At 47.8% G+C, this 15,505-nt stretch overlaps 1 protein-coding gene and 1 long non-coding RNA gene across 2 annotated transcripts in view; one reads left to right on the top strand and one right to left on the bottom strand.

Annotated features, from left to right (window-relative positions):
• Window positions 1-11,602, bottom strand: part of LAMB1 (laminin subunit beta 1) — a 42,955-nt gene extending 31,353 nt beyond the window's left edge. The window contains exons 1-10 of the mRNA XM_063155482.1: window positions 11,548-11,602; window positions 11,022-11,191; window positions 8,542-8,677; window positions 6,555-6,628; window positions 4,504-4,692; window positions 4,333-4,396; window positions 2,656-2,858; window positions 1,289-1,409; window positions 869-1,057; window positions 383-562 (exon numbers count right to left, since the gene is read on the bottom strand). Of these exons, the coding sequence (XP_063011552.1) occupies window positions 383-562; window positions 869-1,057; window positions 1,289-1,409; window positions 2,656-2,858; window positions 4,333-4,396; window positions 4,504-4,692; window positions 6,555-6,628; window positions 8,542-8,677; window positions 11,022-11,191; window positions 11,548-11,587 (1,366 nt within the window). The 5' untranslated portion in view covers window positions 11,588-11,602. The remainder of the gene's footprint in view (window positions 1-382; window positions 563-868; window positions 1,058-1,288; window positions 1,410-2,655; window positions 2,859-4,332; window positions 4,397-4,503; window positions 4,693-6,554; window positions 6,629-8,541; window positions 8,678-11,021; window positions 11,192-11,547) is intronic.
• The window catches only part of LOC134417807 (uncharacterized), a 39,619-nt gene continuing 35,251 nt past the window's right edge, over window positions 11,138-15,505 (top strand). The window contains exons 1-2 of the long non-coding RNA XR_010027630.1: window positions 11,138-11,228; window positions 12,795-12,889. This is a non-coding gene — a long non-coding RNA (uncharacterized LOC134417807). The remainder of the gene's footprint in view (window positions 11,229-12,794; window positions 12,890-15,505) is intronic.

Below are 15,505 nucleotides of genomic sequence, written 5' to 3'. Positions count from 1 at the left end.
GGACTGGAGTCATATTTTAGACAGTGTTCAACTTAAATATATACATTAAATTTTCCCCTGAATTCCCCATTACAGAAATTCATTTCATTCTTTGCTCACCACCCATCCCAGTAAAACTTCCCTGGCCTAGAGATTCAAAATTGAAAAGAAATAAGGAGGATTATGCTATTTCCACTGAATATACCAGAAGGTTCAAATGGTGAACTGGATTTTAAGGGCTGGTGGACTCCAAGCTACATCAAATCTACAGTAATGTTTTTCCTTTAGGCAAAACATGAAAAAAAGGAAAAAAAAATCCATCCCACAAACCAACTTCTCCTGGCACTAACAGTCCCTCAAAGAGCTTTTGATCACACATAAAGGAACATATGTTTTTACTCACACTGACAGCCCGCTGGGTCATCGGCACTCAGGCCATAGAAACCTTCTTTGCAGAGGTCACAACGCTCCCCCTCGACAAATAATTTACAACGGCACTGTCCAGCAATGAGGCCGGTGGAGAAATCGGTGTAGCGGTCACAGATCCCACCGTTCTGGGAGCCAGCTGGGTCACAGTTGCAAGCTAAGAAGGAAGCACCACACATGTGTTATTAACTGCTACAAAATGAAAGGCCAAGTCTCACACTGAATTACTGAAACTCAGCTGCTGTGTAGAAAGACTGTCACTCCTGCATGACATGGCATGGGTTGGACACACAAGGACCAGGTAAATTTCCAGGTTCTCAAAGAGAAAACAAAACCCAGCTAGGCTCCCTCAAGACCTCCAAGACGGCCACTTGGAGGCTTCCTCAGGGATCCCAAGGCCCACCTGGGATTTCCTCAGGGATCCCAAGGCCATTCCCACCCTGCAGAGTGGGGCTGCACTTACGCTCGCAGACGTCGGGGTCCCGCAGGTCTCTCTCGGGGTGCTGGAAGTAGAAGGGCTTGCACTGCTCGCAATTGCGGCCCATGGTGTTGTGCTGGCAGTCGTCACACACTCCCCCGCTGGTGTTCCCCGTTGTCATGTACACTGCCATGTCAAAGTGGCACTGGCTGGAGTGGCCATTGCAGTTGCACTCTGTGACAAAGACAGAAAGCCGAGTGAGAGTCCTGGGGGAAGTGCAACTCTGCAGAAAAGACATAGCGGTGTCAACCAAAGAACAAAGACAGAGACCAGAGTAAGAGTCCTGGGGGAAGTGCAACTCTGCAGAAAAGACACACCAGTGTCAACCAACCATGAAGGATTTTACACACAAGTAACAGCCTGTAACGCTCACGGCACCCAGCTCTGCCTTTTACTCCAACTCACTTTTGCATGCGTTACTATTGCGACCTTCAGCAGGGCGCCAGGGTAGATCATGGTAGAAATCCATACACTGCTCACAGTTTAATCCTTTGGTATTATGTCTGCACATGCAGTGACCATGAACCTGTAATTGAAAAAAAAAGGAGGAAAAAAATAAAGAATTAAAAAAGAGTTGGTTATAAACGAAAAATGAAAAAAATCATTCTACAATGAATGCAAAATAAAGCTAGCACATAATGGACATATACTTTTGGGGACTTTAATCCATGTAACTGCATTTAGAAAAGGCATAAAGGGCCATAGGAATGTTCTTCACCTGCCCAAGTGTCCTCATACAAATTTGTCCTTCTTTCCTCACCGGAACTAGTGCCAGAATAAATGCTTTCAGAAATAAACAAGGAGAGCACAGTTCGGCCCAGAAGCCTCTTGGAACTAAAAGTTAGCTGTTTATTAGCTGTTAATTAGCTATCAACATGCTTCTATTTACATCAGCAGGTCACTAGCCCAGTGCCCTCTTTCCAGCCTGCCTTGATCCTCAGAGCAAAGATAACAGCGTTTGGATGGCGTTTATCCATAAGCCCCAGGCTTTGCCCTTGCCTTGTGTACAGAACAAGCACCAAGCAGACCAAGAGTGGTTGTGTGACAGCTGCTGCCACAGACCACTGGCATTACCAGCACTGTAGCCACCATGCTAAAGGCAAAGCTTGAGTGGACACACTCATCCAAACACAGGGCAGTGGAGCATGCCCAGCTCGATGGCATCCTGCAGCCCTGGACAACCCACAACCCCATCCCACATCTCCAACCAGTTAATAACTCACCCATTAACAGGGTGCTATTGTGGCTTGTCATGCAAAAAGCATGGGGAAAAGCAGACCCCACAAGGGATGTGGCACTTGTGCAGCAGCATACCATGGAGGCAATCAGGGTTTTCCTTCAGGGCCTGTGTTTATTAGGGCTACAATCTCGATTTCTCAGCTGGTAACAACTAATACAAACAGAGGTTATGTTTGATTCACAAGTGTTTCAGCCTTTGATGTCTCCATTCCACTTCAATTTTAAGGTAACCAAGTGAACTCATATATCGGTCTCTGACCTAATAAGGTTACACTCCCTTTCTTCATTCCTACCTTTCAGTTTCATCAGCTCTGCAACACAATCAGAAAAGGAATGTTAAAACAATTATCACCTAATCTGAGATATGTGTTAGGTTAATACCAATAATGACAGATGTGTTTGCCACGGAGGAATAATTATAACAGTTCTGTTGTTTGAAAACCAAGCGTGCGGAGGTGAGGGACAGTGTCATCTTTACATTTGTGTTCAAATCACTTAAGAGAGGCAGAGACAAGAAGAGTGTGAATATTTACCATTCCTTCCACCTCCTCGTCCAAGCCCTCCACGGGCGCGCACTCGCTGGCGTGCCCGTAGCAGAAGCAGTTCCCACGAACCACCATGTCGTAGATGGCATAGTAGTACTTCTCTCGGATCTCCATCCTGGAGTCCAAGAGGTTGTCTCCCAGAGTGTGCAGCTTGACAAATTTGACTCTCAGGTTTGTGATTTTCAATAGGTCTGCAGGGGACACACACAAAATAGCTAACCAGCAAGCCCATTTTGGAATTATTTGCCAGGTAATATTTTGAATGAGAGGAAGCCAGGAGTGACTTCCTAAGCCTGCTTCCTATGGGCAGATTAGATCAGATTTGATTTCAGCACCTACACATCACTTCATACTCCCCAAATTAAAAAAAAATTACATTATTTTACTACAAGTTGATAACTGTATAAGTAAATTTATGCATAATTTTAAATAATGGTTTATTTTATTATAGACATGCACAGGCACATACACAAATGTTAAAGGCAAGGAGAAAAGCACTACCTAAAAGACACTGGTTCCTCGGGGTTTTAAAATACAAGATGGGTAAGGACTTGATATCAAGAAACTGCTGCCAAGTGGACCAAGAGCCAATAGACTTATGAGACTTTTGGAAAAAGTCTTAGCTGGAAATAAAGACAATTCTTCTTTTGTACACGCCTAATTTTCCTAGGAAATGTAATTAGTTACATTTTGTGGAAAGAAGTAACACCCCATCACTGACCAAATACAAAGGATTTCTGGAGGGATAATCCATGGGAATACAATATTGCAGTAATTAATACCATCCACATATCTACTTTGATGTTGTGAATCCTATGTCATTTCTTATAGCCTTGAACTAGGCTTGACAAAGCACTTCAAGCCTATGAAAGCAGTTTCTCCTTTAAAATGCTGAGTAAAGAAAAAAAATAACATTAAACTCATAGCAACGAGCAGACACTCCTCTACTTCACATATTTCCTTTTGCTCCAGGTAGCTTTACAGTGAAGGACATGAACCCAGCCTGAGAATGCATATTAAATCAGGTCAGGTTAAGGCTGAGCACGGCAGTTCCCCCAGGCCAAACACCCCACAAGGTTTCTCTTAAAGCCACACTGAGGAACAGATCTCTCATGCATTGCCAAGACCATGCACGAACATTACAGCAAGTTGTGGTTTAGGAGCACATCTGAGTGGTCCAGCCATGCCAACTACCATGGCCAACTGTTCCAAAGTCACTACTTTGTTCTGAAAAATAAAACACGACCCCATTGATTTTAGCTAGAAATGCACAATGAAATAAGTACCTTTGTAGCTCTCTTCATTTGCCTTCTGAATACTGTACAATGATAGGATCACATTCCAACGTTGCCAAGTTTCTCTTGGCAACTGCATGTATTTTGGGGAAAGGGGGTCTTTAATGAAAACAAATCCCTGATCAATTAAGAAAAGGACCAGATCCAAAGAAGTGTGTAAGAGCAATCTCTTGAGTTTACATCACTGATCTTTATTTTCCTGCACATCACTATCTGAGTCAGGAAAAGGAGCCATACACAGAGATATTCATATGCCTTCAAAACTGCTACTGGGGCTAATGCATGACTTTGTTAGTGGATTACTGGTTTTCCTAAGCAAGTAAGTGCTGAAATGCTCTCAAATCAGCCTGAAAGGCAACTGCATACATACTCTGAATCCTTGGACTGTACGGATCTTCAATTCGAAAAGCAGGATCTAGAACACGATATATCACCTGGAGGAAAAATCAAACAACGAAAGATTCAGCTTCAAAAATAAGAGAGCCTGAATTTAAAAGGAAAAAGTCTACACAATAAACATATTAGAAAAATTGTCTCTGACCTCTCCCTCTGTTGAAGGTTCAATGTCAGAGTATCGGGAATCACAGATTATATCATCCACTTTCTTCATGGGTCCAGTTGAAATCCCAGGAAAGGAGCTCTCACAGTCGTATGCAAAATACCTGTAAACGTGCCAGGTCTGTCCAAAGTCAGATGATCTTTCAATCAACATTGCAGCAGGACGGAATGTCTAACGGTAAGGAAAACAATAGATTTCATTTGGTTAATTATTATTTGCATTTACATTAAATCTTAGTAGTGTGAGCAATCCACATGTCTGGATTTTAGTCTCTCTCCCTGCACTGACTATTTCCCATATGTGGAAATATCAGAAATACTTTTCTGCTGATATTCCACTTTCTTCTCAGAGGCAGACACATGAAATAACACTCATCAAGCCATAGACTACTACCCATCTTCAAAAGATGGCACCCAGTGGCCAAGTGCTTAAACACATTTAAACAAGCAAGCTTGTAAGTTTTTTTGATTCCAAACTCTTGCTGAAAAGTGGGGTTAAAGTAGGGCTTTACAGAGACAAAAATAATTTTTTTCCCACAGCTTGTGGAAAGCAGCAGAGCCTTCTTCCTTGCTGTACCTCTCGTCCTTATCTTTTACAAAGGACCTAATTGGCTTCCTCTCATACTGTAGGGAGCAGGAGGTCACTGCAGTACTTCCCACCCAGCTCTGATGCCCAGACGTTACTGCTGAGCAGGTGGCTCTGAAGCTCAGAGAAGCCCCAGCATTTCCTCTCTTTGCCTGACCACATGACCTTCTGCAGCATCTCTGACATTCAGTGCCAGCTGTCCTCTGTGCTGCCTTAAGAAAATGTTCCTTATGGAGATGGAGAGGTTCAGCTTCATCCTCTCACACTGCATTTGACTGCCCCCATCTCCAGTGACCCTCGTCCAGCTGGCCTTGCCCAGACTCTGGCAGGCTGCATTCACTTCACCAAACCAGTGTCCTTCTTACCTACACGTATCCAACTCTAGAACAACAAACTAATGAAGTTTTGAAAAGATTTTTAATCCCTCTGACCTAAATAAAATCATGTTTTCATTTTTGTGCTGCCTTTCAAAAGCCAGATATTTATTTAACCCTAGCTTGTACCTACCAAGAAATGCCAACAATCTCTTCCTTAGTTTTATGTATTCAGTGGAGGACCTCCCAGAGCCAAGCACAAAAGCTTTTCAGTCACAGCTGGAAAGAAATTTTTTCTCTGCTTCCTGCCTGAAAATATCACCCAACTTAGAAACTAGTATCTCACCCAACAAAAAAACCAAAAAAATTTAGCAACCCAGAAGTAAGACACCTCAACTGTCTACCACACAAAGTCCACAAGGCATCATTAAAACTATCTTTCCCCTGCAGTCTTCTTCCTGACAGCAGACCAAGCCCCAGTTTGTACTGGGGTACAATGGCTGCAGTGCCAGGGTTTTTTGAGGGGTCCCTCACTGCTGGCTTCGGTAGAAATGACCACCTTCCACCTCAGCCACCACCTTAAGTCACAGGGAGAACCCCTTGTTGATGCCCCAGGAAAGAAGAACCAGCTGTCCTAGAAAGCTGATGCGCAAAAATGAAGAGATTAATTTGTCCACGTGGGAAGAACATTTAGGATGTACGGGACATAAGCTACCATTCCAAGACATCTGTTTGTAAAAAAACAAAGACACTTTGTGTACAGATGTTCCTTCTTCCTGAAGACCTTTCCATTTGCCAAATGAAAACTGATACCATGGCCAACTTTTTTCAGGAAAAAAACCCTTGCTACTATATGACTTAGCTAACAATCTTCTAGAATACAACACCAGAAACACACCAATACAAAACCCAGCTTCAGCATGACTCCTTCTGCAGCCTCACTTGAGCTCAAACACAAATCAAAACTCAGCCTTTCTGCATGACTTCAGCACTGGTTAATGGTTGGCAGCTCTGAAAACTTCAGGCCAAACAGTTCAGACAAAGTCCTAATCCCAAATATCAAATGGATGTGGACTATGAGACCTCTCATTTCCTCATGTTTTAGGGTTCAGGGTAAGGCTGTGGCTTCCTTACCTTGAAGGTCATAATGAGATGAGTGAAATGAAACTCAGCCTCCAGGTCCAGCTGGATAGTCACATTTTCCAAACCTGCAGGGGCAGAGTAAAGAAGGTGTTAAGCAAACAAGGACACCTGCCAGTCTCTACATCTACATTTTGCCAAAGCTCTTCACTCTGTTGGCATGAGACTATTTTCTTTACTACTTGGCTCTGCTGTGGAAAAGGAATATGATGGTTTAATGTGTGCCTGAGGTAGAGGAGGAGACACCAAGAACCTGCTGAAGTGTGGGATTCCTGCGTGTGATCAGCACCGAACGCTACACCCAGAGTGTGAGCCCGCAGTGCTATTTGACACAGAGGCATGGCTGGGACCAGCACAGGCTGGGCCCTGGCACCAAAGCCCCCAGTCCAGCTGGGGATGCTGAGCCCAGATGTGTGTGGTGGTCACAGGCTGTTCTCCCACAGCCCAGCCTCTCTGGCAGCAGCAGCAGCAGCAGCACAAGATTGTGCAGCCCTAACACCCCCAGTCTCACTGGTGCCTGGGTGGGGGCCATTCCCCACCATTTTTCACTCACTCTGGACTCTCCTGTCCACAAGAACAGCTCCTTTATAACCTGGTTTTGAGACACTCCTAAAGCAACTATCACAGCCCTGCTTTGCAGTCCCAAGGATTAAGAAAATGGTGAGAGGAAAAAGGTTTTCCAAACTGCTGTAAGACTACCTGTGGTCAAGGACTCTACACAGAAAGGAAGAAAAACAGCCAGAAATATTATTTTGCCTTGTGAAAAGAGCTCTCGAAGCAGCTGGATACTAATTATACTGTAGTTAGAAATAAAAAAAATAAAACCAAGATTTACAGAGAGGAGAAAGGGTAAGAAACGAAAATAATAAAACAATCAGGCACTTAAAATTTTGACCAGCTGTAACCTTCTGTGAAGCATGCAGCAATGGTCCCTTATGCTGTATGCCTGAAAACATGAATTGGACAGAAAGAATCATTTGTTTTTTATTGTTGAAGGACATTTTCATGACCTTATGAGCTAAGAAACTTTTCTGTGTGAATGCTGCCAAGCCTGTTGCAAAAAACATGAATTATCTGGAATGCTGGAAGAGAACTGCTGGCGGCAAGCAGTTGATCTAAATGGTTAAAAAGGATTTAGTGAAAATCTTTCTTTAACAGACAGCAAAACTGTTACAAATATTACCTTTTTTTTTCTCATATACAATAAGGCAGCTGCTGCCAATGAATTTGCAGAAATCCCACCCTGTCCAGCTGGCTTTAAGGTTTCAGGGTAGGACCGCTGCTTGAGAAACTCTTGCTGCCTTGTTTTGTGTATGAAAGCATGCCAAAAGCATAACCAGAGAAGTAAAACAGGCAGAGGAAGGATTAAAAGCAAAAAACCAAAAACCCCACCAAACTAATATACAATTTTTGATTTTAACGAGCCGGCTTGTTTCCGCAGTTCATTTTATTGCTTGGCCAATGGCACAGAAATTCAGGGAGCTCAGGAGGGAGAAGGCAGCTTGCAGGGTAAGAGATATCCCCGGCTTTACTGTCCTGGGGTAGAGAAGGAAACTGGAGGACTGCAGCCAGGGCAAGAGCAGCTCTGTGCCCAAACCCCCCCCTTCCACAGCCTCCATCCCGGGCGTGGGGAAGCCCTGGGATATTTTCTCCTGGAAGGCTGCTCCGCTCTTGCTGCCCAAATATGAGGGAGATCTGAGGCCAGTGTGGGAAACTCTTCTCTTTAGGAAAGGACTCTTGCAGAGTGCTTGGACAGCCGTTTCCAACACTCCTGGAGGACCCGAGGGGTTTTGTTACAGATTAAGGACCGCTCCAGGGCACACAAAGGCAGCCAGTTTTACTCATGGCTCCTCACACAGCATGATCCTTCACAGGGCACTAATCAGCAGGCCAGAGATAAGAGCAAACCCACAGGTACCCTTCAACAAAAGGAGGGAAAACAGCTCCCAGCCCCGGAAATTGCTCCGGACAAACCACATACCATTTTCCGACTGCCACCAGAGCTTCAGGCGGTTTGGGTCGAACGTGGTGACAACATTTTCAATGCGATGGCTGTCGGGATTGAGAGTATCGTGGAAGGGATCCTCCGAATCACATATGAAACATTTTTTGTCCTCCTGAAACAACACGATAATCAGCATTACTGATTTTATCCATGGGGCAATAGTTGCTTCCTGCAGATAAGGGTATTTTCCATCCACATCACATTCCACTCATTTTGCCTGCAGGAGTCACCAAAGATTTTTTTTTTGTTGAAATGTTCAGTGTTTTTACCTCTATGAATTAATGTAATGGAAAGTATGCCAGGAATTCCATAAACTTCATTTTTATGGGAAGCATGCTTTCAATGAAAATTGCAGTTTCAGGAAATCTCTTCCAGCGCACGTATTCTCCAGTGGAATTCAAAACCAACGGCAACATCTACAGAAAATTGCTGAATTGCTTCTGTAAAAATGCACACGTGCAAAACTGAATCTTAACAACTCGTGAGAAATAACTCTGGCTTTTGGAAGCTGCCTTGGAGATGCGAGCTGCCTGCACTAGGGATACCTCCCTTGAGGCTCAGCGCACATCAAGGGGCCCTCAGTGATTTAACCCTTTTCTCTGAATTCAGCTCGTCCAACTCCTACCCAAACCTCGCATCCTCAGCTGGTGTTGCAACCCCAAACTGTGTACATAAGGTTCATCTGCACACATTACAAGGTCTGCCCAAGCAAAACCAGCTCAGAACAAGTCTGGGATGTGCTGCTTGGGAAAGCCGGAAGCTTCTTCACCAGGGGACAAAACCCCATCCTGGCTATTACTACAAACGGCACTATTTTTGCATTGTCCTTCTGCCTACAACCACCACTTTCTGACTGCAAGGCAGGGTGCAACCTTAACCAAAAGGGAGGGTTCCTGCCCAGACCAACGCGAGGGGGCAGATGAGGAGAGGAGCTCATTGCATGGCAGGGAAGAAGCCCAACACAGCAACAACTCATCCCTGCCCAAAGCTACACAGGCATCATTCCTGCAGCACGTTTATGGGGACAGATGCTGTTCTTCATCAGCCAAGAATGTGACAGCTGGCAGGTCTGCACCACACAGGCTTTCCTTTTCACCAGTCCTGGCTTCAGTGGCTCCTCCCAAGCTCAGGGCTTCACCTCCCACGAGCCCTCCAACACTCGTCCAGCACAAAGAATGGCAAGAACAGGGTCACAGGAGGATGTTCCCTATTGCCTGCTCCAGGCTTCTCTCCCCCACACCTCATGCCACAACTTGCTTCTCCTCTGACCAAAACTGAATCCTAGAAGACCTAGCAGATCCTAATTCTGCCAAGCACTCAGTGCGGCCACGTCCCATGTTACTAAGAGGATACTGGCAACTTCCATGATTTCTTCAATACCACACACTATGTATGGTTCAGAATAACCAGGGACATCCCAAATGCTGAACCGGGGCAGGGAGATCAGGAATATGGGCACATGAGAACTTTCTGAAGTGGTGCTTTTTACAACGGCACTTCAACATTTTTTTGAGACAAGAAAATGTAACAAAGCACCCTTGTTATTTAATTCTACCAGAGATGCTTATGTTGCTAAAGTCAATCCCAACATATACTGAAAATGTTCAGAGAAGCTAAATCCCTCGTCAAATAAAATAGAGCCATTAGACAGAACTTATATAGTAAAACTGAAGGTGGGGAAAGGATGAAGGGAGACTTGGTAACTTCAGGGCACAAATGAGTCAAGGGCTACAGCCTCTCCTGCTTCCTGTGGTTTTCCTTCCAAGTGCCAGAATCCGGCCCTATTGTCTCCACAGTAATTCGTCCGGAGATTATCCCTTTACTTTCAGTTCAACAGAGTTCCACGTATATAACTGATAGTTTATTCTTCTCCACCATCCCTTCTCTCTCAGAGATTTTAAGTTTGATGAGCTGCTTCTGGCTTTAAAGAGCAGCAGCTCACCAGATGTGCAGAGACAACCTTATTTGCATCCTTCCACTCCGAGACCATACACATGTAATTGCATTACTGGGACTGTGGACAAAACACTGCCGAGCCCTACAGCCCACTCTCCATTAGGAAGCTGTCTAGACGGCTCCGAGCGAGCCGGGAAATAAAGCATTAACTGAACTTACTGCGGCACATTCTTCCTTATTGGCCTCGATCGGGAAAGCGGGCTCGGAGCCGAAAGCCGCGGGCATTCCCTGCACGCGGGGTGCGGGATCCCGCACGGGGCACGGTGCTGCCCGCGCCCCCCCCCACCCGCGGCCGGTGCTCGTCCCGTCCCGCCGGCCCGGGCGCTGCCCCCGCACCCCGCGCAACTCCCGCGCAGCCCCGGCTCAGCCCCCGCACCCCGCGCTGCCCCCGCACCGGCCCGGCTCAGCTCCCGCGCAGCTCCCGCAGGAGGCGATGCCCGCCCCAGCGCCGGCCCCGAGCGCGGTGCCCGGGAGCGCTGCCCGCCCCGGCCGGCGCTCACCTGGAGGTGGCTGACGATGCAGTAGGGCTCGGGCTGGCGGAGGCCGCAGGTGGAGGAGGCGGAGAGGCGGGCGGCGCGGCCGATGAGCAGGTCGCCGGTGGCGGGGTAGCAGCTGCCCTCGGCGCAGCCATAGCTGTACTCGGGCTCCTGTGCCGCCGCGGGCCACAGCGCTGCGCGGCCGCGGAGGGAAGGAGAGAGGGGGACACGGTGAGAGAGGGACACAGGGTGAGAGAGGGACACAGAGTGAGAGAGGGACACAGGGTGAGAGAGGGGGACACAGGGTGAGAGAGGGGACACAGGGTGAGAGAGGGGGACACAGAGTGAGAGAGGGGGACACAGGGTGAGAGAGGGGACACAGGGTGAGAGAGGGGACACAGGGTGAGAGAGGGGACACAGGGTGAGAGAGGGGAGCGGGAGCGCGGCCGGGCTGCGCGCCCCGAGCCGCCCCGGCGGGCAATGCAGAGGCGCGCCCAGCCCGCCGTGCCCCGACGGCGGCCGGAGCGGAGCGGAGCGGGGCGGGAGTTACCGAGGCAGCAGCAGCAGAGGTACAGCGGGAGGCGGCCCATGGCGGGCGGCAGGACGGGACGGGACAGGACACGACGGGACGGGACGCGGCTGCCCCTCCACGCCGCTGCTCCACGCAGGCGCCGCCGTTCCCGACCGCGGCCCCGCGCCGCCGGGTGCCCCCGGCCCTCCTCCTCCTCCTCCTCCGCCCCTCCGCATCCGCGGGGCCGGGCCGAGCCCCTCCCGCCCGGCCCCCGCCCCGGGGCAGCCCGGCCCTCAGCCGGGGCACGGAGCGCCGCCGTCGAGGAAGGGCGGCTGAGGCGGGGTGGGAGGCGAGCGAGGTCCTGTCCCGCTGTGGCCGGGGAGCCCCGAGCGGGACACCGGGAACTCCGGCCCCCGGCCCGCAGGCTGTGCCCTTCCAGCGTCGGGAGCGGGCTCTGGGCAGGCTGCGACAATCGGAAGGGGGTGGCGGATAGCTGGGGGGAGTCACCAATCGAGTCTCCCCCATCCCTGCTCCTGTCGGTGGAGAAACAATGAAGGAATGGGGTTATTGACTTAATCCTGCCTTCTGCCGCTAGTATAGATGGAGCCGGGCCCCTGGGATGGATGGATGGATGGATGGATGGATGGATGGATGGATGGATGGATGGATGGATGGATGGATGGATGGATGGATGGATGGATGGATGGATGGATGGATGGATGGATGGATGGATGGATGGACGGACAGTGGTGCATACTTGTGTGGAAGGGCCCAAAGCCCAGCAAAGCACCAGGGGTTTGACAACTGTCCCACGCAAGGCTCATCAGCCCCGCTGTGCCTGGGGCTGTGGTGCCAGCACACGCGGCTCAGGAGGGCCATTCCTGGGGACGGTGGCTGCCATACATGGCCAGGCCTGGCTCTGGCACAGGCAGGGAGGCCCAGCAAGCTGGAGCAGCCGCTGCCAGGCTGTGTCACATTCCCTGGGAGCACACGGCACTGCTGCCTTCCCAGGGGCGCTGGGGCAGCTGCAAGGAATGAGTGGCTGTGCTGCAGCTGCCCCTGCGCCCCAGCCTCCCACATCAGTGCCCTGGCCTCTGCTGGGGAACATGGGGGCTTCACTGGCTGGGGGCAGAGTCCCCTCAGCACCCAGGGAAAATGTTTAGGGTTAAATAAACACCTAGGAGTGTGTGTGAAGGATGGATGTGGCTGGGACAAATGCCTGGGTTTATATACCCAGGTTGTGCTTGCGCACGTGTAACACGTGTACTTGTGTAAATCTTTACCAGGTACCAGTGCCCCCCAAGAACACTTTGCCCTCACTATTTGCAGTGCCAGAGTGAAAACACACCATGGTCTGTCTGGCCCAGCAAACCCTGCCGAGGTAGGTAAATATGTTCATTCTCATTTTACAGATGGATAAGCAGAAACAGAGAGATACCAAGTGACTTGCCCTAAAGGTTAAACACCAGGTTTGAAACCTAACCCAAGACTCTGGATTAAAGAACTTGTGGAGCTGTTTCATTAAAGAAATCCATAAAATTAAATCATTCTAAACTGACAGGGCAGGAATTGTAATATCCTAAACTTCTTCTGCAATGCGGTCTTCTAAATTCAGAAAACAAATTCAGTTTCATAACCCTGTTGTATTTTTTAACCTTCAGTACAGCAAACATTTTTGTCCCCCCACTAACAGAAAATGTTTTACTTTGCTGCTGGTAGAGCCTCCTCTGACCCATGGCAGATGGGCAGCAGCAGCATCACCCCATGTGCAACTCTTTCAGTGCCACTGGACTTATTCTGTCCCGTACTTTTCCAACTTTGATTGAAGCTTTCTCCTTTCGGTTTTTTTTCCTATTTCATGGCCTTGTGGAAGTCCTTTGTGCCTTGGCACAGAGAGCATGAAAACGTGCTTTGTTCCAGCCTGGGGGTGACCCTGGCGTGCGACACCAGGCTTGAGCTGGAGCTTCGGCCACAGCCTGGGGTGGCCACCATCACCCACAACTGGGGATTCTTTCAGACATAACAGAAACCACCACGCTCAGTGTGTGAGTAATTAGGAACAGGGACTCGTGTCCCTCCCTCTTTGCAGTGCTTGTGACAAAGAGTGAGTGGGAGTATTTTAATTTGATTCTTCAAATGATAAAATTCCAGTGTTGTGCCCATCCTTGTAGTTGATGAACCACCTTTGCCTCCCTGGAGTGTTTGTGTTTGTGCATGGTTGGAAGTCTCAAAAAACAAAATTTCAGAATTTGACCCCAGTGGGACCCACTTGATCACCCATGTTCTTAAAACACTGCAGCGGTCGAATGCTGGTAGACAGAGCTGATTATATGATTTTGATTAAATATATTTTTGATTATATGTCAGTTTGGTTGTGTTGTTTGCATTTTGATTAATGCTATTGAAGTAAAAATGCTCTACAACAGGAAACTTATTTCAATTCTTTTTCAAGAAACAAATTTCTGAAGCCATTTCTGCCCACAAGGAGGAGGTCCAGGGGGAACTACAAATAGGTACTTTTTTTTTTGTGGAGAAAATAGGCATTTTCCCCACAAATTAACTTTAAAAAAACACTTTGTAAGTTTTTGCATCACTTCCAATGGGAAATGCTACACGGTTGTAAACTTCTGAAGCTGTCAGAGGATGGATTTGGAGTTCTGTGGCCACTGGTCCCATCGGATCTGCTTCCTTTGTGTGGGAGCATGCTCGGGGGCAGGGAGGGGAGGTTAGGCTCTGTGCTGAATTTCTTGTTCCTGCTTCCGCTTTCCTCCCAGCGATTTCTGCTTCTCCCATGGATACATCTCCTCTCCAGGCCTGTTTAACTGCCTTGTGTTTACAGATTTCTCATCTGTGCAGCTTGTGGAAAGTCATTCAGCAATTCTCATAGTCAACAGTGGATTTTAGGGGGAAGTTCTCTTTCAACTTTTTGCTTGTGAATTCAGATTTTTAAAGCCATGAATGAAATAATTTTGGTTTATATGCAATTGGAAATTTCTGTCAGAGCTTCAGTTTGCCTCTCCCAGGTGCAGTCCAGCAGAGATGCACTGAAACCTGCAGAAAATCCTTCACTACCTGGAGACCTGCACATGAGCAGCTTGGTGTGTTCTCCAAGTAAAACAGAGATGTTTGATTTCATTATGTCAAAGCCAGACTAAATACACTCATCTGATTACAGTCTAGTAACTTAGAAAGAAGCATCACACCTCACAGATGATTTTTCCAAAGTTCTAAAATTCAGACAATGCTAACCCACAAATTCCATGCATTCCTGTGTTCAGGTGACTTTGTTAGATTATATCAAAATTATAATTTGATTCCATTATTTTCACAACAGAATGTGTCAGTGTAATGCATGTTGCACATTGCCCTGGAGCACAGCTGGTTCGAGTTAGAGGAGTATCTCTGAAATCTCATCTGCCAGCAATTCCCACCCAAGCCCCCAGCGCATACCAATGCTGCTTTAGCTCCTGTAAACACGGGGTGATAACTATGCAGTGTTTATCTCCGCGGCATCGATAAGGATTGTTTCACGGGTGCTGCTGGCATGGGTAAATGTCAAGAGCCCTGTGTTCCCGCAGAGCATTCCTGAGTTTTACAGATGTGGTCTGGGCTGCGTCCAGCTCTGGAGCAGCACCGAGCTGAATGCAGTCCCTTGCAGGGGGACAGTCCAGCCAGCAATGACACGACTGGTTTTGACTGAGGAAAACCCATCATGACTCTGCTCTGCGACCTGCAGGAGTTTGGATACCAAGGGTGGGAGTTTGAAACCGAGGCGTAGCTCACTTCAGTCTTTTTTAAACTCTGGCACATCTATAACACTTGCTTAACCACAGATTCCTTTCTTATTAATATATAAAAAATAATTACAGCCTAAAATTTAGGCCAATTCATGTGTTCCTGATGGCTAAAAGAAATTGCTGAGTGAACCCTGACTTCATGAAGTGCTGCATGGTAGGAGAATAGCTGGAGAAACTGGTTTTCAACATTTCTGGCCCTT

Source organism: Melospiza melodia, chromosome 4 (assembly GCF_035770615.1).
Source record: "Melospiza melodia melodia isolate bMelMel2 chromosome 4, bMelMel2.pri, whole genome shotgun sequence".
In the NCBI taxonomy this organism is placed as follows: domain Eukaryota; kingdom Metazoa; phylum Chordata; class Aves; order Passeriformes; family Passerellidae; genus Melospiza; species Melospiza melodia.
The sequence above is the reverse complement of the archived record's forward strand: the minus strand, read 5'-3'. Positions and strand labels throughout refer to the sequence as shown.